The sequence below is a fragment of the Notothenia rossii genome (assembly GCF_949606895.1).
Source record: "Notothenia rossii genome assembly, chromosome: 2".
Classification (NCBI taxonomy): domain Eukaryota; kingdom Metazoa; phylum Chordata; class Actinopteri; order Perciformes; family Nototheniidae; genus Notothenia; species Notothenia rossii.
In genome coordinates this window covers 69483709-69510644 of record NC_136904.1, presented here as the reverse complement: position 1 = coordinate 69510644, position 26936 = coordinate 69483709, and the positions used below count along the sequence as shown (strand labels likewise).

General features: G+C 39.5%; 2 protein-coding genes across 3 annotated transcripts in view; both read left to right on the top strand.

Annotated features, from left to right (window-relative positions):
- LOC307030134 (double-stranded RNA-specific editase 1-like) overlaps window positions 1-22976 on the top strand; it is a 150400-nt gene extending 127424 nt beyond the window's left edge. For both annotated transcript variants that reach the window (XM_079666383.1, XM_079666382.1), the window contains 5 exons: window positions 10636-10704; window positions 14014-14939; window positions 19536-19650; window positions 20551-20719; window positions 20821-22976. In XM_079666383.1, the coding sequence (XP_079522509.1) occupies window positions 10683-10704; window positions 14014-14939; window positions 19536-19650; window positions 20551-20719; window positions 20821-21010 (1422 nt within the window). In that variant the 5' untranslated portion in view covers window positions 10636-10682 and the 3' untranslated portion in view covers window positions 21011-22976. The remainder of the gene's footprint in view (window positions 1-10635; window positions 10705-14013; window positions 14940-19535; window positions 19651-20550; window positions 20720-20820) is intronic.
- LOC307030136 (double-stranded RNA-specific editase 1-like) overlaps window positions 1-26936 on the top strand; it is a 392337-nt gene that overhangs the window by 343915 nt on the left and 21486 nt on the right. The gene's annotated exons all lie outside the window — the stretch shown is intronic.

Below are 26936 nucleotides of genomic sequence, written 5' to 3'. Positions count from 1 at the left end.
ATACAGTGGGGAAAAAAAGTATTTAGTCAGCCACCAATTGTGCAAGTTCTCCTACTTAAAAAGATGAGAGGCCTGTAATTTTCATCCAAGGTATACCTCAACTATGAGAGACAAAATGAGAAAAAAAAATCCAAAAGATCACATTGTCTGATTTTTAAAGAATTTTTTTGCAAATTATGGTGGAAAATAAGTATTTGGTCAATAAAAAAAGTTCATCTCAATACTTTGTTTTATACCCTTTGTTGGCAATGACAGAGGTCAAACGTTTTCTGTAAGTCTTCACAAGGTTTTCACACACTGTTGCTGGTATTTTGGCCCATTCCTCCATGCAGATCTCCTCTAGAGCAGTGATGTTTTGGGGCTGTCGCTGGGCAACACAGACTTTCAACTCCCTCCAAAGATTTTCTATGGGGTTGAGATCTGGAGACTGGCTAGGCCACTCCAGGACCTTGAAATGCTTCTTACGAAGCCACTCCTTCGTTGCCCGGGCGGTGTGTTTGGGATCATTGTCATGCTGAAAGACCCAGCCACGTTTCATCTTCAATGCCCTTGCTGATGGAAGGAGGTTGTCACTCAAAATCTCACGATACATGGCCCCATTCATTCTTTCCTTTACACGGATCAGTCGTCCTGGTCCCTTTGCAGAAAAAGAGGGAGATTATCAGTGGTCTTGTATGTCTTCCATTTTCTAATAATTGCTCCCACAGTTGATTTCTTCACACCAAGCTGCTTACCTATTGCAGATTCAGTCTTCCCAGCCTGGTGCAGGTCTACAATTTTGTTTCTGGTGTCCTTTGACAGCTCTTTGGTCTTGGTCATAGTGGAGTTTGGAGTGTGACTGTTTGAGGTTGTGGACAGGTGTCTTTTATACTGATAACGAGTTCAAACAGGTGCCATTAATACAGTTAACGAGTGGAGGACAGAGGAGGCTCTTAAAGAAGAAGTTACAGGTCTGTGAGAGTTTGTTTGTAGGTGACCAAATACTTATTTTCCACCATCATTTGTAAATAAATTCTTTAAAAATCAGACAATGTGATTTTCTGGATTTTTTTTTTTCTCATTTTGTCTCTCATAGTTGAGGTGTACCTAGGATGAAAATTACAGGCCTCTCTCATCTTTTTAAGTGGGACGACTTGCACAATTGGTGGCTGACTAAATACTTTTTTGCCACACTGTAAGTACATCAGGTTTCATAGAGCTAAAACATTTCAAGTGCTACTCAACTGGCTTTAGATAAGCCAGTTCTTTATTAGCAATTCTTTGTTAGTAATTATATCGCTCAAAGTGGAGTCGAAAGAGATGAGTTTTCAATCTGCGCCCAAATGGGCATGAGGTAGGGTTAGGGTCGCTGTAATACATAGACAAGGCATACATTCTTCATACAACCCAAAAGAAAATACTATTTTGCGTGTCGGATGTAAAGTCACAATATGTAAGATAGGATTTATTGATCCTAAATTGGGGGAACAAAATGTGTTGTGAGCTTTGTTGTCACTCTACTGAAACTTGCTTCCATCATCATTTTTTTATTTTTGGCTGGTTATCTATGTACTACTTTGTGTGTGTGTGTGTGTGTGTGTGTGTGTGTGTGTGTGTGTGTGTGTGTGTGTGTGTGTGTGTGTGTGTGTGTGTGTGTGTGTGTGTGTGTGTGTGTGTGTGTGTGTGTGTGTGTGTGTGTGTGTGTGTGTGTGTGTGTGTGTGTGTGTGTGTGTGTGTGTGTGTGTGTGTGTGTGTGTGTTTCACAACGATAAGTGTGTTTGAGCCTCTGATGTCACACGTCTGTGAGCTCCGCGCCCAGAGGCTGAGCAGTCGGTCGTTTGTTCTAGCCTTGATGGACGCAGGAAGCGAGGGGCAGCCATTTAGCTGCAGCCTGCTTTCTTCCCTCAAACCCACCCGGCCTTGCTGGTGCTGGGGGAATCATAGCCACTCACTACTATGATTAATGACCACACCTGAAGCCAAACTAAGAAGTTTGGGTGTGTATGTGTGTGAAAAAGGAAAGTAAAAAACACTCTACTGTATGTGGGATGGAGAATAATCGTGTGGGTTTAAAGAATCAAAAGATTGAAAATGAATCGGGGAGCGTTCAGCCTAAAGCAGAATGATCACATTTCATGTACAGCTTTTTATGCACACATAGTAGGGAGAAGCATACAGTATGTTGCAAACAAAAGTGCTGGTGTGTGTTTCTCATGTGCACCAACAGCATTATTTCTCGCCTGGCCTTTAAGACTTGGCCTCTCACTCTCCATCTTCTCACTCTTCCACGAACCTTGACTCTGCCAGCCTTCTGAAATGCAATCTCCCATAAAAACCCATCAAATAAAAAATTCATATTGATACTCTCTACCTCTGCTTTCTCCACCTTTTCCCTTCTCTCACCATCAGCGGTCCATGATGATAAATGACCCACTGTCAGATATTAAAGTCTGGAACACAATAAAAGACCCGTTCTCTCGCCACCCTTTCCACCCTGCAGTTCTCTTTTTTCCATTTTGGGCTAATGTTTTGGGCAATGTTACATTTGCATGCAGGTGCTAGCAGAGCTTCTCATCAATAATGAGATGCATAACATGCAACAATTTATAAGATATTACACTTAACATCCTTCATATTGAAAATCTAAACTGTGATTCTAAGTAAGTAGAGTTGAAACCATTTGTATTCTGTTAATCAAGAAAATTATTTTCTGAGCAAAACATTCTCCAATTCCTTCCAAAATGTGAAGATACGCTATTTTCTATTTCATATATGATATTAAATTATATTAATATTTGTTTGTGGCTTGTTGGCCAGACAAAACATATCATTTTAAGACCTCACCCGGGGCTCCAGAAAAATATAATTATGCCTTGTGTTACTCTTCCTTTACTCTTTTATTGTTTTATTCATTAAAAAACATAATCGTGAAAGTGCAAGTCCATATAGAAATCAATATTTAAAAATATAATCAACATATTTACTAAAATGTATTATAATCTTTATTTGCATAAACTTCCAAATATTTATTATAATTTGTTTACTGTAAAACACCCTTTGTAAGACACAACAAGAATAAATGTTAGCTGTGCACCTCAAAATTAGCCATGCCGTAGGGGCTCAAGTGAGTGTGTTCGGGCAGTGTCTGTGTTTCCCTCTTAACCCCCGGCTGAGCCTCTGTACTGCTCCATTACCCAGCAAGTCCTACAAACACACCAAACCAGAGATCCTGTCAGAGCCAGACATCAGTTAAGCACGCGCTGGTCGTGTGCTGCAAATAATCAAGGACTTAATGCTGTGGATGTGACAATGACTGACACACCTACATGTTGGAGGTTGAGCTTTTTAACCTTTAATATGATTAATTTAATAGACTAGTGTTCATTCTGATAGTTCTAAGTGTACCTTTTAACATGATAGTTTAAAGACAGCCTTTTCTGCTTTTTGGGGTTTCCCTTTCCTGTAGTGTGTTTTAGGTTTTTGTGCATGTAAATGGTCTGCAAAGGCTAAAATCCCAAAGTTCCCTCCGGAGGGAGTTTTTCTCCCACATCCATCCATCCCTTGCCAGAAACACCTCTATTGGACTCCTGTGTTTACTTCCGTAACATATTGACATCAATATGAAATCCTTGCGCTTCTATTGGCTAGCGCTTCAAAACATTGTGCGTGAGGTGGCAGGACATTTCTTCTTTTTCCACACTCGTCCTCTCAGCCTTACTATATATTGATTAAAATGCTTTAAAAAACAATCTGTTAATATTAATACGAAAAGTGGTGATACTGGCTCTGTTCAAGGACTCTGCGGTTTAGAAATTGCAGATTTGCAGACAATGACTACAGACTACATTTAGTAAATGGGAAAACGATTACTCCTACTTCCTTTCATAATAAAGGCTATTCAAAGTAGGGTTTTTAAAGGTAAATGCCAAAAGCAATTTAGCTTTAACTACTTAAAAAACTCTTCTTTTTACATTTGTATTGTATTTGAGATTTTTCCTTGGAATCATATTCATTCACAAGCCCTCCAACAACTCCCTTTTCAAGATAAAAAAAAGTGGGTTTAAAAAAAGGTTAGCTGTGCTGAATATGCTTAAAACGTTTTTGACAATGTTCAAAAGCTTTGTTTAATTTTTCAAAAGTGTGTTGACCCAAAACTTGTGATTGAACACAACTAGCTTTGATACCAAATTCCAATATAAAATAGATGTTCCATTGGAAATACATTTTTCCAACACACATTTATCAAATAAATATGGTCAGTTAAGGGGAATCTCTTTTGAAATGTTTGGCCTTTCGCAATGTGAGGATAAAAGAATAATCTCAGTTCATCCCATAATAGCTGATTTACAAAGCAAATAGTTCAAAGATTAATACAGATAAAAGATAAAACATACAGTATAGGCAACAATACCATTTCTAGAAAAGAGTAGCATTGTTTGGATTCCCTTCAGCAGCATGAAGAGGGACATTAAGATCTCAGAGATAAGTATGTACAAGGATGTGTTTGTGCAACGATGCATGCCCTGCTTTTTTTCCGGTGTCTGTTTTTGACAGGAGCTAAGCGGGAGCTGCTTTTAGGGCCTGTCTCCGTCCTGCCAGCCCAGCAGCATGTCAGCCTGCTGAAAGTTTCAAAAGGATGAGGCTGTTCTAATATGCTGTTAATGTGTTCTCGGTAGTAGATTCCCTCGCTGGGCCCAAGCGTAAAGTAGTGTCACTGATGATCTATCCCAGAGACAAGGAGAGCTGAAGGATGCCAGTCGTCTATTTTCATTAGGAGTTTAGTTATATCACTTCTGCATTTTACTATCAATTGGTCCCATTATACCATCATCAAGCATGCAGTGTATTTCCTGTGACCTCTTAAACTATATATTTGTGTCAATATCAATACAGACAATTCATGAAACAGACACATTTAGTAGAAGCCGAAGGGCAAAAAGCACTCCCGTTTTCATCCAGGTCAGGGGAAAAAAAGTGAATGTCTGAAGTGAAAGTAAAGATAAGTGTTTTCAACATGGCTACACCAGTGTCCCTATAATAGCACAAAAGAGCAAACATTTCACATCAGATGACACTTGAAACTTGAGTTAACAGTCAGACCAATCAGTGGCTATCAACTTGTCCAGGCACCAATTAGACGCCAACATTGGGCAAAATGCCCTGTTACCACTGATATAAATTACTACTTTGTTGACTTGTGTCCCTTTTGGTGGCAGAGGCTGGTGTTTTTCCACATCAGAGTGCCATCAGACCTGTTTCTTATTATTTGCTGTATTCTTCGTAGTAGCATATACAAACCAACATTTGGTGAGAATAGGATTGCTTCCTAGGAAGTATAGAAGAGTCTAAATCTTCTTTTCTTAGCAAAGAAAACCTGCTACTACTGAAAGTGGTCAAAGTCCTGAAGAGTGGGGACTCTTTACATATGTGCTGAAAACATTGCACTTACCAATGGAAATGTGGTGCAGGACTCAACAATTATCTTTGTACAGTAGTTGTTTTGTTCTCGGGATAGATGTGATAAATACTTTGGTTGCAATATAAATAGGCACTATATGTTGCTTAAGTCAGTCAAAAATAGTGCATATATAGAATGTAATGAGTATCATGAGCCAGAATTAAGTATGTTCAGAGTACCCGGCATGTGATCAGTAAGTGGAATACAGCACTTAAAACAAGTATGTTGACAATGAAATGGAAAAAGAAAAATGTATCATATTGGATAACGTCTACAACACAATATACTTACTTTCTTAAAAAGGAAGTTAACTAGAAGGGCACTCAGAGAACCCAAACGTCCACCAAGTCTGTTTCCATAAGTGAAAATGATCCAGTGTTTTTATCTTACCGTGTTTCTGGTTGCCTCTGGCCTCTCAAAGCTGACTGGCCACCAAATCAAATGGCTAAATGTTGAGTGAAACCTAGAATCTAAGGCAATATTGGAGACTGAAAAGAGATTCTGTGTTATTCCATCTCCATCTCATTTTAAGAACCTGTCCCTTACCATTTGCAGTGAAAAGTCAGGGGGATAAGGTGCGACAAAGAGTACAAAAGCAGGCAGTATGGGTAAAGCACTGGGACCATTCCAATAGCTCCATTGTGCCAGATAGATTGCAGAAGGTATATAACCTTCAATTACAATGCTAGTTTGAGTATGTTTCATAAGATCTTTGTGGTGTACGTGGACAATTTGCCGGACAAAGATGGGAGTTTTCATTTAAAAATAACACTTGCACAAATTGGAGAGAGTTGCTAAAAGAATGTGTTTCGGCAAAACCATGGATCCTTGTGCAACTCAAGGGGAAATATTTCCTTTGTGTTTTACATGCGTTGCTACCATGCTAATGCACTTAGAGACTTTCTCAAATGGACCTTTCAACTCCATGTCATTTTTTCCCCTTGTGCTTCCTTTGCATGGCAGGTTACCTTTCAAGGTTTTGCTTATAACTCGTGACAACCCGGTTGCAGAGGCAGTTACTAATGTGGTGAAATAGATTTTTACCTTTTCAGTTTTTTCTGAATTATTGAAGGTCAGCCTTTCATGCAAGTAGAAATCTTAAATTATTTATAACTCTGGCTTTCAGTGTTTTTCTTAAGGTCTTAAGTTGAAATGATTTTGATGGATCATACACTAGACTTCATAGGGAGTTTGTTATATACAGTTTGAGGCCCACAGCCTGCCAAGGGCAGACTTTTCCATCGCCTTCTGTTTTAGAGCAGATAATGATTCTCTTTTACTTGGAATAAGATTGCATTTTCTATCTCTCTCATCCTCCATTCTCCCCTCACCTTTACCTTTCCATCCCGCACTCCACCCGCCAACCCCCCACCTCCTCCCGACAGTTGGCCGCGGCTGGCGCTCCCTCCAAGGTGGCGATACTCTATCGCTCCGTCACAGCGCAAGCGAGGGATGAGAGAGAAATCAAAACCACCTTATTTCCCCTCAGTCCCTCTCCCCGTGCCAGATTGAATTTGAGGTTTTTCATCTTCTTCCTCATCTTTCTCTTTTCCCTGCCTCCCTTGGCGTCCACTCAGAATTACCCGCTGGAACCAAGCCGTCTCACAACTTGATGACGCGGTATCATTTATGCGTGTGGAGGAAGATAGTCGCCAGCCTTCACCATTGATTCCTTTGACTCACTTTAAATCCACTGCTGCACATTTGTGGGTTCAACAATTGTCAATATCAAAATCTATCTGTCTCCTGAATCTCCATGCATGCAAATATCTAAATTAGTTTTGCGGTATTGATGTCCAACATTGGCTGATTTTATAGAAAAAGGCTTAAGCGCCTTCAGAAAACCTTTGATGTTCTCCTTTGCTTGTGTCCATTTGTTTTGCTCATAGTTTAAATGGGTTAGATATCCTCTAATTGCCAATGGGAGACTGTGAAATGCATCCAAATCATATTTGTTTGATAGCACAACATATTCTCATCAGTGCTGCTCAACATCAGGTTGCTGTCAGTTCTTCAAATTTAAAGCATTTTGCTACGTCCAATACTGGAGAAATGTACTTTCAACGTTTGAGACAACTTCTGTAGCAGAATACGCTAATTCCAAAAAGTATATGCTTACTTGGACTCAATCATAATTTAATGGCTTTTGAAATCATTTCGTAGTCATTTTAACAAAGCAGCTTATGCAGCTTTGAAAATGTTTGATGGTCATATTAAAATAATGCCTAGGGGTAAATCAGGCAATGAACCATATTAAAGAATATGTTACTGCCTTTTTAGCCTCAAGTATTCCTTTAGGCAATGTATAATATCTTTCCCTTTATTAATGATCAGTCATTTTGATATATAGTCTGGTTGTAGATTACTCTAATTTGTCACTTTTGTTCAGCATTTGGATTGGATGACCTTTGAGATACACTCACAGTGGATCTATTTGAAGAAATATATTGGATATTTTAATAGTTGACATTTATCGAACTTAATACAAAAATATGAGCGTTTATTTTAGTTCACAGAATGCACAAACCATTTTTCTTTTTGTAGTGCTTTGCCCTTTAGAATTGCAAAGCCATTTACCTTCAGATTTACTTTTCAAGACACGCACACTCATACACTCGTTTTATGAATTCTTTGTGAGACTCTCCTTGCTGATTGCACCTGATTTCAGGAATAGTTACAGATTTATGACCGAGGCGGTCTCATCTAAAAAATCAAAACTGACAGACACATTTGCATTGCGTGCTGATTAAACTACACAGCAGTGTGTGTTGGAGGAGAATATCTGAAGGAGGAAGAAGAAGTATAAGAGGGAAATAACAGCCTTTTTGTTTTACACTCAGGCCACATTATAACCATGAAGAGACAAATACATTGCAAGAATATTTGTGAATACGGACAATATTACTTTTTATGACTTATGGAACAATACACAAAGAAGAAATTGATGAATAAATAAAACTCACCACCCAACATTATTCCCCAAAGGAAGAAATCCCCCAAGGATCCTACATAGTTACAAACAAATGTAAATAGCATATACTCAGTTTTATTCCCATTGTGCTGGATGGCATCAAATAAGTTTACCGGATCATGTCTATTATATTTAATCCTTTTCGCATCAAGAGTAATGTCTGAATCATTAGGTCACAACTTACAAAGTTGATAAGTCCCATCACAAAAGGGTGTTTTTGATCGAAAAATATTAACTTAAGATGTTTAAACTATTTATAGCCAACAAGGGATAGGGTGTTGGATTTGTCGCCACCTAGGGATGTAGTTGTAGATCCATTATTGACCCTAACACCACTGCGGTAGCAATGAAATCAGGAGGTAGCTTGTGTTACAGCAGTTTTTCAAGCGTAAGGCTTAAGCACAACGAAGCACAATGTGGCTTTAACGCACGTTATGAAAAACCATGAAAGGCCATATCTAGAGCCAGAGTTTGGTTCGTCCGTTCTGTGCTACTGTTCAAAAAAGATAATTCGACGTTTCACGTGATTGTACACTAATGAGGTGTAGTTATGACTATTAGATTTCCAATGCTTCTAACATGTTCCCCTATATCACACTGGTCATTTCAACTGAATAATGTACCATACAATCAAAGAGAACTTTGCACTGCAAAAGTAACAACTTGTAAGTAATGCTACTTGTCATGTGTTCACTGAAATAGATTCTGAGTTACTGGATGAGTGTGTTGGGGGCCAAGGCACCTGGCTCCAGCTACCTGAGAGAAATGACTCATCTTCCACTCTGTTGGACCTACTCCCACCCATCCTCCGATCACCCCACCTTTTCATTTTCAATTAGGGGATGGAATATGAATCTGTAATAGGGTGATAATTGTGCTAGCATATTTGCTGTCACCCACCATTAGCCCAGATTAATTAGCCCATTTAGTTTAGCTTAAGAAAATGTCTGGCTGAGGAATGGGGCCACTGATGGAAGACGGGTGGAGGGAGAGTAGAATCAGCACAATCTGTTCTATATCATAATGCCATATTTCTCCTGCTTTCTCTCTCGTTTCTTTGCCGCTCTTCGCCTTCCCCTCTTTGCTACTCTCTTCCTCTTCTAACTTTTTTGGTTAGTCTGTTTCATCACTCCGCACTCATCTGCCCTGCTCTCAGCAATATTTTTTTGTCGCGCCACGACTTTTCAAGTGGTTTGTGCGGAGGCTGATTACAGCTTTTACTTCTGTAACTAGCGTACTGCTAGTATCAGCCAGTGGTAGTGGTGTAAACTCCTCTTCTGAAATTATTCTTTTGGAGATCATTAAATCGATGAACAGCGGCTGATATTGGGTTATGTAGCTGCCTTGTTTTGATAAGGAACAAGAATGAGAGGAATAAAAAAGGGTGATGCCTCTATCGCTGCATCGATTTTGATCTTTTATTTTTTTACTTTCCATTCTGGGTCTAACAATGTAATACTAAAGTGGAGTACACCTTTGAGTGGTTCTTATGTAGTTTTTGAAATATAGAAAGTATGCTTTTGACATTTCTAGATAATTTCATTAATTATTTTCGTGTCTTCCACTGCTTTGGTTTTTCAATACCCTCTGGTATTTCACATCTCGAACTGGATGACCAAGTTGACATTTACATTTGCCATGTAAAAACACTTACAGTACCAAGATATTTGAGACATTTGGAAGTATGGATCTTTTTTCTTTTTAAATAATGGCAAAATGGTTTCAGTTTAAAACGTGCCTAAATAGCCTTAGAGTTGGGTGTTCATCATCAGTGTAGTCGGCAGAATGAACGTCAGATTGTAGAAACTCATTTGATTTTAGGTTTGTTTGAAAAATGTTGCTTAATGGAGCTTTAATCGCACTCTCCACCTTGGGATAAGTTGTGTGTGTATGTGTGTGCGGTAATGGAGTAACTTGGCCATGTCACTCGCTGTATATCTCTCAGCAGGCAGTGGGAAACGAGGTCTAATCGGAGGGATATTAAAGTCACAATAGACTGCTCCTGCTATTAAGGCCTGTCAGCCCTGGCCTCCTCTCTCACCTTGATATCTCTCAGTATCTGAATATTTATATGCCTACATTACGGGCTGCTTGCACACTGCAATATGTGCATTTTGCTTCAAGTAATGTTTCATCGCTGTAGCCACTCAGGGTCTTCAAATGTGTTTATGTGTGTCACTCTGTCCTTGCTAATGCAGTCCACCTTTATGTCCTCTATGATCTTCAGGTACAGTGGGGGCAAGGCTGCTCTCAGGTCAGATCAAACCCACGGCCATGGATGAGGAGGAGAATATGAGTGAGTAGACTGTGATTTTCCTAATTTTTTAGTCAGTGTCTTCCTGTGTGGTCCCTTCTTTCTAAATGTCTGCATGTATATTTTTGTTTCTCATCATTCTGTCTGCACGCATGTCTTCCCTCATATTTTGCCTGATGTGTAATCAAATTTAGAAAAGGTCCTAGCCCATTTGTATAATATAACTTGCAACACTTCCGTGGCTGACAGGGGCAAACGAGTTGGGCAAACAGCCCAAAACTGCTGATGCAATTTCAAAAACGATGCACATTCAAATGTAGCTATATTCACCAACTTGGCAACACATGCTTAACATTGAGAAAAACATTCACCAACTTGAGCGTTTATTAAAAGTGCTACAGAAACAAAACACTGAAAATACAAAACACTGCATTAAAAAACAAAACGCTGCAATAACCTCAAAACACACCGGCACACATTCTTGTTTTTATATTTACACTGTTTTTGAAAGCACAGCGTGTTTGTCCTAAGGGAAGTGTTTTGGGCAGTAGTTGGGCGTTTGCACCTGTCGGCCACCGTACAATACGCCAAATGAATCACACTAATGTATTCAAATTTTAAATCTAACAGAAACTTTGTTGCTGAATACATTTAAATTGGTTCACCTCCATAATAGCAATCGTAACTTACCCTTACCTGAACCAAGACACAGACACACACAAATACACACACAGCCAGGAAACTTAAAGGGAAGAACTAATCATTACATCTGAGAGGCTTCATGTCGTATTACAGATTCCCTCTACCTCCGTTCCTCTCTTCAGAAAATCCTCTCAACTGCAGCTTATTGAACTTTAATTAGACATTTCGGTGTGAACTCAGTAACTGAGCTTCAAAAGACACGGAAAGACTTGATTGAATATGTTTCCCCAACACATTAGAGATTCCGAGCTCACATTCAAAGAGACCTGTCATCCCAGCGGTGCACTAACCTGCAATACAAACGAACAGCTCCTATTGTAGTGACATACTGCGTGTTTGTGCTCTGTTGTTACGTGATAAGACAAAAAAAGCAGATTAACAAAATGGTCTTTGTTGTCTCTCAAAGTCCCTGAAGCCTCCTTTTACTGCCAGTCAAAATATACATTTGAAGATAAAATACAGCCCAAGTTCACTCAAGCGTATGTGCTTAATACCAAGGGAACACCAAAGGAGAACATGAAAGAATCTTTATCTTTTATGTGACAACCTTTGCAATTCGTGACATTCTTTAATCACATGAATCATCCCTGAATCAAACAAGTTCAAATAAAGCTGTGATAAAATATTTCTCCTGTATTTTTAAGATCGTGCAACCCCCCCAAGGGAATTTAAACTTCAGCATATCCAACCATATGGGATGATTTGTGTTTTGCATAAATAATGGGAACTGATTACACAGACGCTGGCATGATAATGGCCCCGACTGCATGTGTGTGCCATAATTAATGCATGGTGTCATGGCTGTTTTACTCAATGGCTTTTTTCCTCTGATCTGATATTAGTAATATCCCTCACACTTCAAGAAAATATATACGATAAAACTAATTGTACCAATTTTAACTCTGCAGAGAAAGTGTTGAATGATACATTGTCTAACAGAAAAAAGGAACTCCAGTTTCGTTTTCTTTGGTGTGCCATTATATTTACTGTTTTTCTTTCTGTGCAGCATGTTACAGTTTTTCAGTGTGTGATTGCATTTTTCTCGATTGACCTGTTGGTCTCTATACTCCCACAAATATAGCTGTTTTATTGGAGGTATTGATCGCTTGATAAACAATTGAACAATATGCATTAAATGTAATGGACTTCCCACATTCGCAGTAGCCGAAAAGTCTATGCACTCATAATGAAACATAATGAGCTGCAGTGCTACGTGCTGAATATTATAAAACAATTCATTTAGAAAGTCTTCATTTGACTTGCCTAAATTACTCAACTATTGCTGCAGCATATGTGGTGGTTAAAGGTCCTTGGGTGAGATTGAGTCCCTGTCCAACACACATTTAACCTTTCACCATTATTTTCCGCTACTGTTGTGCACATTCCCTCTTTTCCTCCATTTATTAGCAAAAATCATATTTGCATAAAAGCAATTTTCAGAATGCACGCACACCAAAATAAATGTTGCATGTTTAAAGTGCAGATATTGCTTGTGAGTTGACGGATATGCAGTTTGTGTTCTTTACTTTAGGCCTTTTTTTATTAGACATGTCAACTGTTGTATGCAGATGGTAACGGCATGTCAGTACATTTGGCAACCTATAACACTGTGTTCTCTGAAAAGCTCCATGGGGGGGATCTCAGAGGCGCAGGGTCTTATGAATGGCACCTCATTAGATACAGATCTCTAATTCCTCATTCTGAATACGACAGTCATTCCTTTCAAAATCTCATGTAAAATGGGTGTAAGGCATTTTAACCTCCCACGTGTCACCAGCCAAGACTTTAGGATCCTGCAGTAGGTGGAGTCCTCTCCTCCCGCCTCTTTGATGTATCCTCCTGTTTGCCTGGTCCTCAGCTCCTCCCCCTGCACTCCTCCCCTGCACTCCCTGAACCCAACCTACAATCCCACTCATGCACACTGCGGCCTCTCTTTCTCCTGAGTACCGCAAGGAGTAACCTATCAAGCCTTTGCTGAAGGATGTTATAAATGAAAATTTTTGCCAATATTCCATCCACTTTGCTAACTGGATTCAGTGATATGTGTTCCCCAGTAGAGTGTATTTCAGGAGCCGCAGTTTCAAAACTGAACATTTCAAATGTACCTAATTTCTCTGTAGGCACTCAAGCGATTAAAAAATTGACAGAGTGGATGAAGAACAGCTTTGTGTGCGTCCATATTAAGCGTGGATATGTGTGTATTTGTGTGCATTATTGTTTGAGATCAACACTTACCTGAGAAGTACAGGAATTGTTTAATTGCAAATATAATTCTCCCAATTTACCCTGAACTTCAGAATAACAACTTTTTTGTTATGAAGATATAGAAACAAGTTCATTTAAAAATAAAAAAATAAAATATAGTCAAACATAGTGACATATAGTCCCTATCCTGTTTTGAATGATGACCGTTTTTAAGAACTTGGGATATCATAAACAACAGTAGATGTACAGATTGTCTCTGACTCTTCGTAGTCATAACAACGTACTATAGGTTAAATGCTCAATACAATTAAAGCTTCTCTTGCTTTCATAAAGGAACACAAATCATTGGTTCAGTTCCAAAGAGTGATAAAGGAATCTATAAATTTTGCATTTACAAGATCCTGCAACGAAGGCGTTGTAAGTTACTCTTTCTGGGCACCGCAGGTTCGAGCAGCACAGATGTTAAGGAAAACCGAAACCTGGACAACGTGTCCTGCAAAGACGGGGTGGGAGTGGCTGAACAGCTCCCCAATGGAAGCGGCCTTGGCAGTCGCAAACGTCCCCTGGAAGAGGGAAACAATGGGCACACACACTCCAAGTTCCGGGCCAAGAAGCGCAAGAAAACGCCGGGGCCGGTCCTGCCCAAGAATGCTCTGATGCAGTTGAACGAAATCAAACCGGGTCTACAGTACAAACTACTGTCTCAGACGGGACCAGTACATGCACCAGTTTTTGTCATGACTGTTGAGGTCAATGGACAGATGTTTGAGGGCATGGGCCCCACTAAAAAGAAGGCCAAATTAAATGCAGCAGAGAAAGCCCTGCGTTCCTTCGTCCAGTTCCCCAATGCCTCTGAGGCGCACCTGGCCATGGGTCGAACACTGACAGTGAACACAGACTTTACATCTGACCAAGCCGACTTCCCTGACATGCTCTTCAATGGCTTTGAAACGCCGGCCGCACCTGAAGAGGCCTTCTTTCTAGGCTCAAATGGTAACAGCTCCTTAAACTCATTAGGGGAGTACCCACTTCCCACACCTCCTGGCAGCAACCTTGTCCAGGCCCCATTGCCCCCTCTGTCAATATTCAGCTCCCCTTCCAGTGGTAAAAACCCAGTCATGATCCTCAATGAGCTCAGGCCAGGCCTCAAGTATGACTTTGTCTCAGAGAGCGGAGAAAGTCATGCCAAGAATTTTGTGATGTCAGTAACGGTGGATACACAGACGTTTGAAGGCTCAGGGCGCAACAAGAAGCTGGCTAAAGCCCGGGCAGCGCAGGCCGCCCTCTCTACTCTCTTCAACATGCAGCTAGACCAGACACCATCCCGGCAACCCATTCCGAGTGAGGGATTGCAGCTTCATCTACCCCAGGTAAGTTGTTTATTTTCTATACAGTTTGCCATTGCCATTAAACAGAAATGCAACTATGTAATGTCTCAAAGGCCTTAGAGGTATGAATTATTTTTTTAGTGCACATTGATTTGTGAACTTAACTAGCCAAAGACACCCATTCTATGGGTTGTTATCTTGAGTTACTGCTGTATTATGTTTGTGATGTTATGTTTTTAGAGTTCAGAAAAGGGTTAGGAAGTGACATTTTTAAGATATCAGATTTTTCCCCAATATTTATCCCACTTCTCCTTTTGGGCTCGGATAGTAAAAGTAGTTTTTTCCATTGAGCGAATAGAGTTCATAATCTTACTATGAAGAGCAATGTACGGGGAGTTCTTCTTAAACCAGCGTTTTGTAATGGATTTATTTGTACTTGCGGCCACGATAACCCTCAAAATCTACAGGACTGTCTCAGAAAATTAGAATATTGTGATAAAGTTCTTTATTTTCTGTAATGCAATTAAAAAAACAAAAATGTCATACATTCTGGATTCATTACAAATCAACTGAAATATTGCAAGCCTTTTATTATTTTAATATTGCTGATTATGGCATACAGCTTAAGAAAACTCAAAAATCCTATCTCAAAAAATTAGAATAGTTCCTCAGACCAAGTAAAAAAAAAAGATTTATAACAGCAAAACACAATCAAACATTTGAAAATGTCCATTAATGCACTCAGTACTTGGTTGGGAATCCTTTTGCACGGATTACTGCATCAATGCGGCGTGGCATGGAGGCAATCAGCCTGTGGCATTGCTGAGGTGTTATGGATGCCCAGGATGCTTCAATAGCGGCCTTTAGCTCATTAGCATTGTTGGGTCTGGTGTCTTTCAGCTTCTTCTTCACAATACCCCACATATTCTCTATGGGGTTCAGGTCAGGGGAATGTGCAGGCCAATCGAGGACAGTAATGCCATGGTCAGTACACCAGTTACTGGTGGTTTTGGCACTGTGGGCAGGTGCCAGATCATGCTGGAAAATGAATTCCTCATCTCCATAGAGCTTTTCAGCAGACGGAAGCATGTAGTGCTCTAAAATCTCTTGGTACACAGCTGCATTTACTCTGGGCTTGATGAAACACAGTGGACCAACACCAGCAGCTGACATGGCTCCCCAAACCATCGCTGACTGTGGGAACTTCACACTGGATTTCAAGCAACTTGGATTTTGCTCCTCTCCAGCCTTTCTCCAGACTCTGGCGCCTTGACTTCCAAATGAAATACAAAACTTGCTTTCGTCTGAAAAGAGGACTTTGGACCACTGTGCAACTGTCCAGTGCTTCTTTTCCTTAGCCCAAGTCAGACGCCTCTTCCGTTGTCTTGAGTTCAGAAGTGGCTTGACCATGGGAATACGGCTATTGTAGCCCATTTCCCGGACACGTCTGTGAACAGTGACTTTTGATACCTGGACTCCAGCTTCAGTCCACTGTCTTTGAAGCTCCCCCAAATTCTGGAAGCGACTCTTCTTCACAATGCTGTTAAGGCTGCGGTCATCTCTCTTGGTTGTGCAGCGTTTCCTGCCACATTTCCCCCTTCCAACAGACTTTTTGTGTATGTGATTTGAAACTGCACTCTGTGAACAGCTTGCTCTTTGAGAAATTTCTTTTTGTGTCTTACCCTCCTGATGGAGGGTGTCAATGACGGTCCTCTGGACAGCAGTCAGATCAGCAGTCTTCCCCATACTTGTGATTTAGTTTACTGAACCAAGCTAAGTGTTTTTCAAGGCTCAGGAAACCCTTGCAGGTGTTTCGAGTTAATTAGACGATTCAAGTGATTCGTTGAACACCCTACTAGTATACTTTTTCATGATATTCTAATATTTAGAGATAGGATATTTGAGTTTTCTTAAGCTGTATGCCATAATCAGCAATATTAAAATAATAAAAGGCTTGCAATATTTCAGTTGATTTGTAATGAATCCAGAATGTATGACATTTTTGTTTTTTTAATTGCATTACAGAAAATAAAGAACTTTATCACAATATTCTAATTTTCTGAGACAGTCCTGTATATATCGCTTTTATGACTTTTCGGGATACTTCCAAGGTTCAAAAAGGCGGAAGACAGATAAAATAAGGATATCAGGTGCAGAATCTCTTATATTAAAAGGCCCCCTTATTTCTAAAAATTGTTTACATGGACAAGACCAAAAAACATGAGCATGGTCCATAAAGCCGATCCAAACTTCTTCCAGTGGGATTGCTGAGACTTAATTTGGATTTCTGGTAAGCGTTAAGAAAGAAACGGTTACGGTTTTTCCAGAATAAATCTTCCAAAACAAGCAGTTATCATGTGTTAGGATGTGTCATGCCTGTAAGTCATTCATTATACAGTACCGTTGACCATGGTTGAAAAAGAGCTTGTAAGAATACCATGATTAAAAGCCAACATGAGGAATGCAAGGCTTTATAGTTACCTTGTAGTTTTTAAAGTGGACCTATCATGCTATATTTGAATAATATAGTGTAGGACCATACCTATATAAGTCATATTTATACTTTTTTTTCAAAATACCAAACAGATCATGCATTTTAGCCATTCCTCATTTCGCTCAATTTAACACTGTCTTTGCATGGGCTGATTCTGTGAGAACAGCACCATCTACAGGCCTGGCATATGTACTACAGCGTCTCCAGCGCTTTCGAAAGGCAATGTCCGTGGTTGTCTCCTCCTGATTGGTGGAGTTGGCCCAATAGCCGTAGCGCCACTTCTGTGACGTCAGAGAAGTGTTCAAATCTGGATCAGTCTGTATCAGATCTGTTGCAGCCCCTTTTTAAGAGATTTGGGTATGGAGGAAAATAGAGAGGGTTGTGTTTTCTGACACTTGGTGAGTTCCTTGGAACACCGGGGACACATATTCATGTATAAAAGACGTACAAAAGTGCATTTTGCATAATAGGTCACCTTTAAGAAGTTCTACACTTCAAAGTCATAATTACTGGAAGGAACTCTTAAAGTTGCGGGCTATTGTTCTAATTCGTCTATTTACAGCAGATCCCTAATCTACGTGTTATCTGCCTTTCAACTTAATAACGTGATAACATGATTAAAAATGTCATTTGAGAATTCACTCAACCTTGTCAATCATAAGTATACTTGAAAAGCAAATTAGAATTTAAGAAGGGGGTCGAAAAAAAGATAAAGTTGAAATCCCAAATGCTAAGATGGGTTAGACTATAAAAAGTCATCAGTTTTTAACACCATGCATTAGATCCAGATGAGATACACATTGTAATCCGATTATCAAGATTCCAGTGCTTGGTTCATATCTTCGTTCTTCCTACGTAAATCACTTGTTCTCAAATGAATTACACCCTTCTTCCGAACGAGTGTATTCCAAAATGGATGGCTTTTAACATGTCAAAATAGTATCATAAGGTCAGATACAACTCAAGTATTTGACAGAACTATACAACCCTAACCCTAAACCTGTCAAGCAATGTGTTTATAGAAGGATACCACTACAAAATTATTCCCATCAGGTATGCAGGGACAAAGGATTGGGGTCCGCTTTTGATGCCAATGTAGAGGTGACTGTCAGAGCCGTGACAGTGTGCTCAAAGAGATAACACAGTTTCCAGAGCTAATCAGCACAGCACACTGTCAACAGTCCCTCCCATCCAACCCCCTTTTTTCTCTTTACTCACTCTCTCCACTTGTCAGCTGATTTATTCGACAAGAAGCCAATTTGAACGATAGCGCCCCCACTAATTGCTCTATTAATTCTCTGTCGCTTGGTCTTTAATTTCTGCCGCCTGGTTCCATCTGGCCGAGAACTAATGGGAACGCAGTCCATTGCAGTTGCAAAAAAATGATAACCTAAGTTCAATAGATGTTTTTTGTTGGCGCCCGAACTGTAAAATACATCAGACTTATTTAGGGATGCAACAAGGAAAATTGGTGTTCTTATCCTCCTAAAAGGACACATTTTCTGACATGTAGTCCGCTATTTTGTAACCCTAGAGATGAACAGTCATTCCTACACCATAGCCGACCTTGGTACATTCGAAAGTCAAATGATCCCGCTACGAGTGGATGACTCCAAAGTAGCTGGGAAGTAATATTGGGCTAATCTCTTTCATTTGTGGTCATCCAGCCGTCATCTCCCCTCTTGGTTGTCGTCATTTTCCATCACATTAGCAATGGATAAAGAGCCAGCAAGAGGAGGTGGCTCTCTAAGAACAAAAGAGGTGTGAAGTTCACTTCCCCCAGAGTTAAGACGCAAGTTTCAAATCTTAAGGAATGTCAACAAAACTCTATTGTTCACATGTGTAGCTCGGGTTTACTTGTTTTCTTTTTATTTCGCTGACAGAAGGGAGGTGGGAATTGTTCACTGTCATGCGGAACTCAGACTGTGTTGCTTGAAAGAGGGTTAGGTATACCTCAGGGGGTAAACCCAGTTTCACTTGTTGCCGTTTCAACGCTCTGACGCTTGTTTGGAGTTGAATGTGATCACTGTGACAGGTACACGGTGCTCTAGGGGAGGATAACATCAGATGCGCTTTCGTAAACTGACATAACTGACACAAGCTCGTGTTTGTGTGGCTGTGTGTATGTATGTGTGTGATTCTAGGTTCTGGCTGATGCAGTCTCTCGTCTGGTGGTGGATAAGTTCAGCGAGCTGACAGAAAACTTCACCTCTCCACATGCACGGCGGAAAGTCCTAGCAGGGGTCGTCATGACTACAGGTAGATTTGAGGGGGAAGTATGGTCTGTTATATTTACAAAATCTGGCACTGACAGAAAATTCTTAAGGTTTACCTAAAGGAGTAATTTAAGTTGCAAAACTCATAGAAAAAAGTTGACAATATTTACAACTACGTATATATTTGCCGTGTTTGGTCAGAATCTAATGGCCTTTTTTTAAGCATATGCTACAACATTTATCATCACCCAATTTTCTCACCAGTGGTATAACTGTACTGAAGTATTTTATATGTTTGTATTTCACTTTTTTCTTCAATCTGTCCTTGACACTCACAACATTTTACACGCAAAAAACATTGTGAACTTAAACAGCTCTCACTGTGATACTAATTGTACATATTATATTTATCGATCTTTTTAATGGTTTATGTCATAAAATACTCTGTTTGGAAATTTAAAAAAAATCCCAAAAAGTTGTATTTTAAAGTTAGAACCAATAACTTTTAGAAATTCTCCCTCATTGAAAAATCCTAAAACATTCATTAATATGCAAATTACTTTCCAAAATGTAAGTGCTGTACACAACATGTCCCCTACTTTGCTGACAAGTCAAATCTCAATGTCCTTGAGGCGTCAAGTTCTCACCTTGACGTTTTCATGCTTGTATACAGTACTGTATGAACTTAAGGTAAGACTCAAGCTGAGCACAAAAAGACTTTCCACCTTCAGCAGATGAATGTGAAAACAGTCACTGCAGTGTTAGACAAGGACAGTAGTTGGCCTTTAAAACTAAATCTAAATATAACTATATGACAGTTTGCAGATGACCTCACTTTGTCCTATTAAGGGCATTAAAACTCAATATAGAGCAGTAGTACAGTATGTTCTTGAAGATGAGTGTACAAATACTCATTAGTCTTTGTTCCCTTTACCCCCAACAGGGACCGATGTGAAGGAAGCACAGGTAATTTGTGTTTCCACAGGAACAAAATGCATCAACGGTGAGTACATGAGCGACCGCGGGCTGGCCCTCAACGACTGCCACGCTGAGATAATCGCCCGGCGCTCACTCATCAGGTACCTCTACACCCAGCTAGAGTTATTCCTCAGGTCAGTGGACGGCACCTCATTTTCTGAGTTAGTAAATGATCTACAATGCTGATTGTGAGGGTGGTCTTAATTTGTCTCTTATATCTTTGTCACAACCACAGCAAAGACGACAACAACAAGTCGATATTCGTGTCGTGCGAAAAGGGAGGCTACAGGTTGAAGGACAACGTTCAGTTCCACCTCTACATCAGCACCTCACCCTGCGGAGACGCCAGGATCTTCTCTCCACATGAGGCCGGAGTAGAAGGTACTGAATGTAAAGAAGTACATTTAATCAAGTATTGTACTTAAGTACAATTTTGAGATACTTGTATTTTACTGTACTTAACTTTAATGATCATGTTATACTTCTGTTCCACTACATTTTGGATGCCTATATATTTATTTTTACTCCATCAGGTTAAGTTACAAATTACACTAAAAATAAAAAGACAAACATCAATGAATAAATAAACACGGACATATTATTAAAGTTTAAAATATCCCATTGCATTATATGAAGTAATTAATATTAGCTCCATCTTTACCAGCTGTGATAGAAACATTAATGCATCAATAATCATTAAGTAGTCTTGTAAACAGATTTAATCTTAATGTAACTCTAGATATTACTCCTTTTTATTTAATTATGTATTTTTAATATTAATGTTATTATGAATTTGTTTGATAATGATTTGATTTTTTTATTAGATTTTTCATTTAATAATATTTCTTTCTTTCTTTCATGTAAGATCAATCAATCAATCAATGTTTATTTATATAGCCCAATATCACAATTACATTTGTCTCAGTCGACTTCACAGTTTGTACAGAATATCAGTATGACAATATGACACCCTCTGTCCTTAGACCCTCACATTGTACAAGGAAAAACTTCCAGAGAAAACCCCATAGTTTAAAGGAGAAATTGTGAGAAACCTCAGGAAAGCAACAGAGGAGGGATCCCTCTCCCAGGACGGACAGAAGTGCAATAGATGCCGTGTGTAAATCGAAGAGATAATACATTTTACAGCATAGGTAGTCCAAATGTTTGGAAATGCATGTGTCTATAATAAGAAGATGAATCCACGAGGATGTCAACAATCCTGTGGGAGCCATCAGCGAAGTAGTATGATGAGAGTCAGGCAGGACCACAGTGACAGGTTCAGCCATGATTCGAAGTCCAGGACTCAAATCCAGGAATCAGGACTCAGGATAGAGGATCGAGGACACAGGATCGAGGACACAGGATCCAGGACTCAGGATCCAGGACTCAGGATCCAGGACTCCGGATCCAGGACTCTGGATGCAGGATCCATGACACATGACTCAGGATCCAGGAAACAGGACAGCAGAAACAGGATCAGCCATGATTCAGGATCCCGGCGTAGATAGACACCAAAGATTAATTTGGGGACGCTGGGTTATTCGGAACATGAAAGTGCACAGGTACAGACAGACAGAAGGAAGTAATAAGGTGTCCCCCGACAGTCTAAGCCAGGGGTGGGGAACCTCCGGTCCCCGGGCCGTATACGGCCCGCGAGGCCATTTGGTACGGCCCTCGAGGTAATTTATAAACACACGCAAAAAAAATAAAATGTAATGAAATCTAGACCGCAAAAAAATTAAACAAGCGAGTGTCTGTTTTTCCTGGCCAAGGTCAGGGTCCTTGAACACAACACGAGCCTAACATTTCATCACGTGGTATATGTCTCGTCTGACAGGGGTGCAGTTCTGACGGAGAGCACCAGATCGTCGCACCGGGTCTTCCAAAAATTGCAGTACCCATAAGGAGCCGTACACATGCCGCAGTTTTTGCGTGGCTGTGTCTTTAATTGAAAGCCCAGTGGCGATCTGTTCATCTGTCATACTGATCATACAGTCAATAACTTTGTTGTTATTAGCATCTGGTTAGCTAGCTATGCTAACGAATATAAGAAGCTTTTTCTCCAACCAGTGAGGTAAAGGCACATCTTTATATGATCATAGTTATAAAAAAATAATAGAATAAAGTAAACAGGTATAAAATACTATATGAAATAAAAAAATAAAAAGTTGTTATAAAGTTGTTATTAATAAACATGAACAGTTTAAAAGGTTAGTGATTTGTAAAATATCCATAAAGAAAAATAAATCTGCTTACAGTTCTGTTTCATATGGGTGTTGAGATTTTTCCATAGATCTCCTAACGTTGCTCTCACCAGATTGATGTTTTTAATTTCAACATTTAAAAAAAAAAAAAAGTCTTCCCGGGGGTACATGCCCCCGGACCCCCCTAGAGGAGGTTAGGTCTCCCCCACTAGGTCCCCCCCACTTAAATCATGTCCACATGGATAAGAAACTAAATACATTTGCACACATCTTATGTCCATATCTTTCTGTTGTGATGGTCATGCCACAACCGTGCACGTGCATGCATACGTGAGTCATGAAAGAAAGGCGAAATGAATGGGCTGTGATTTTAGAATTTTTAAGCAGAGTTCAATAATTTGTACGGCCCTCGGAGGATCTTGAAAAAATGTAAATGGCCCTTGAGATGAAAAAGGTTCCCCACCCCTGGTCTTTATCAAAAAGGAAGGTCTTCAGCGTACTCTTAAAAATGGATAGACTGTCTGCCGCCCGAACACAAGCTGCAAGCTGATTCCACAAAAGTGGAGCTTGAAAAGAAAAGGCTCCCGCTCCCATTGTACTTTTAGAGACTCTAGGAACAACCAACAACCCTGCATTCTTGGAATGTAATGCCCTGGTAGGACAGTAGGGTATAATGAGTTCTTTAACCGGTTAAGCCAGACAGACCCCGGTACCGGGGCCCTCCCGCAACATCTTCCAGGAAAGAGTGTCTGAGGGCATGTTCATTTAATAAACTATGAATGTTTTATATCCATGTAACGGGAAGAAACTCATCTAACTGATCATTTACATTTAAAAAAAAAAAAAAGAAATCCACAATGCTAACGCTGAGCCTCTGAATTAGCAACGAGCGAAAAATGCTAACAGATGACTGCACCGAAATTCACTCACAAAACCTTATTATTTATCTTTGCTGCACATCCAACCCATCGTTTCACATTGTGAGATGACACAGAATCGATGGGTGCAGACATTATCACTCGATGATACAAACTCGCGGAGATAATAACAAGAACAGACATCTAAACATGTGGCGCTAACATGTCTCACCTGTGTCGTAGTCTGGTCAAAAGTGGTCTTCAATGGCATTAAAACGATAAATACGATCCTGAAGTTAATCCATAGGTTAATCCAATGTGGCTGTGTCCCTTTGAAATGATTTCTGATAATCCATAAGCAATAAACCTGCTTTTCCGTTTCTAGATGTCAGAGTTAGAAATATTTTCACTCTTGTGCAAAACTGCGTGCGCGAAGCCCCCACCTTTTTGTTTTAGCTTGTGTGTGAGTGGAGAGATTCCCCTTTGATTCTATTGGCTCTAACGGTCAGAAAGAGATGTCAATCACCAAAATCGACCAATGGGTTCCAGAGAAACAGTAAAATCCCCATTTCCACCCAAATCACCTCAGAGGTGGAGTTTTTTTTGCTAAACCTCTCTAAAAAGGTAAAATGTCACTTGTTTTCATCAATCTTGATAAAGGGTACTTATTATATGTTGTAGTTTGGATTCCAAAAGCTTTTAGTTTACCTTACCATCATCCAAGGGTAGTTTTCACTATGTAAAAAATAATGTTTGGACGGACACTATAATTTACAGTTTTTTACTATGTTCAATCAGAATTTTCTTTAAAATAAAAAACATCTATATTGATTCTGACTTTTCTACATCCAACTCACAGGTTTATCATTACTTTGAGAAAAAATATTATTAATTTAACCCTTTTAGAAGGGAAGATATGGTCATTTGTTCTGGGAATGTCATTTTCGAGCCTGAGACCTGAAAAACAGGCTCAGGTAGTGCTGCGTGCCGGTGCGCCGAACCGGTACTGGACTTGTAAAAAGTTTCGGTTCAAGTCCGGTTCAAACCGGAACGTCGGGAACCGGTACTTGGACTTGCAAAAAAACTAGCACTTACGTATATTCTCCTTTTTGTTCTAAACCATCTCAAACCTTCCATAGATCGAGAAATTTGCGCTGAGAAAAGACGAAAAACATTGTGTCGGCTTCTGATATGGCGGCCATTACTGAACTCACGAAGTCTCGCAAAATATCGCAACTGCTCGCGAGGTCTGTGTGACGTCAAGGGAAGCTAGCGATGTTATTGGCTTAGACATAGTGGACAGTCTGACTGTCACTCACTACAGTGTATACTGTATAGTAGGTGTGTAACAGTGTAATGCGTATATAGTCTACTCTACACTCCCCAAGTTTTAGGGATTTAGGCTCAGTCAGCTCAGGGACTGTTTGGTTACTTTAGTTTGGTAAATGAAATAAATGTTTGAACTTTGTAGTAGTTCACTGTAGTTGCTGGCATAAGTCATTTGTAGACTAAGTGGCAAAAAGTTTTTTTTTTACATTTGTACTTTGTAGAGAAATGTAGACACAAGTTGGAAGGGAGCACAATAAACCTGACGAGTTTGAATTTGAGTTGACTATGAGTTTATTTTCAATTGATAATTAGCTCCCAATAAGTTCACTTTAGTTACTCACACAACTTGACACAAGCCATGGGTTCAGGTCCGGACTTATAAGTCCGGACCTGAACCTGAACCTCTGGACTTGAGTCCGGACCTGAACCTGAATGTGAGTCCAGGTAAGCAGCACTAGGCTCAGGGCTAAACAGGTTAAGGTAAGATGGCGCCTGCCCATTAAGGGCTTTTTAGGCGAGAAGAAGAATTTAAAATTCTATCCTGTGTTCTATAGGGAGCCAGTGTAAGGCAGCCAAAACTGGAGTAATGTGGTCCCTTTTCCGAACTCTGTTTAGTACACGTGCTGCAGCATTTTTTATTAGCTGAAGCGACTTAACTGACTTTTTGGTACACCTGATAATAAAGAGTTACAATAATCCAGCCTTGAAATAACAAATGCTTGGACTAGTTTCTCTGCATCGTTTTGAGGCAAGATATGCCTGACTTTTGCAATGTTACGTAGATGAAAGAAAGCGGTCCTTGAGATTGATTTTATGTGGGCGTTAAAGGATAAATCCTGATAAATTATAACACCAAGATTCCTTACAGTCTCACTGGAGGCCAAATTAATGCCATCCATAGTTAATATATCTTTAGATAGTTTGTTTCATAGATTCTTTGGGCCGAGTACAATAACTTCAGTTTTGGTCGTGTTTAACAGAAAAAAATGTAAGGTCATCCACGATGTTAAGTCTTTGAGGCAGTCTTGAATTTTATTTAGATAATTGGATTCATCAGGCTTGATGGATAAATATAGTTGAGTATCATCCGCATAACAATGGAAATGTACAAAAAAATTCGGAAGCATATATAATGTGAACAAAATAGGTCCAAGCACTGAGCCCTGTGGCACTCCATGGCTCACTTTGGTTTGCATGGAAGATTCATCGTTGACACACACAAACTGATACCGTTCAGACAGATAGGACCTAAACCAGCCTAAAGCAGTTCCCTTTATGCCAACTAAGAGCTCTAGTCTTTGCAATAGGATATCATGGTCAATAGTATCAAATGCAGCACTGAGAGCGAGCAAGACAAGAATAGAGACAAGTCCTTTGTCTGAGGGCTATTATCACTGCTACTTTAAATGAGTGTGGAACATAGCCTGATAATAAAGACATATTAATAATATTTAATAAAGAAGTGTTAATTAATGGAAAAACTTCTTTAACAGCTTAGTTGGAATTGGGTCTAAGATACACGTTGATGGTTTAGAAGAAAGAATCATTGAATTCAATTGTTCAAGGTTTATGGCTGAAAAGCCTTCTAATTTACTATCTAGTGTAAGAAAAACTGATTTTACATTTTTTGCTTTATTTGTACTGTATAAAAAAAAAAAGGTTTGTATTTTGAACAAAGGATGTGTATTAACCAACTCATTTATACAAATAGTAAAATAAAGTACAAATAATAATATTCATTGTCAAGTCATTTTCTATAAACCGTATGATTCTAAAATAGGCCACTAGCATAAATAGTTGATGTACTTTTGGTACTTTTAGTATAATTTGATTCCTCAACCTGTGTTATTATATAGAATAAAGATGTTGAATACAGGACTTTTAGTGTTAACAGAGTTGTAACCATTTTGCATTACTCATTTTGCTAAGGTATATCACTTCTTCTTCTTCCACCACTGGAT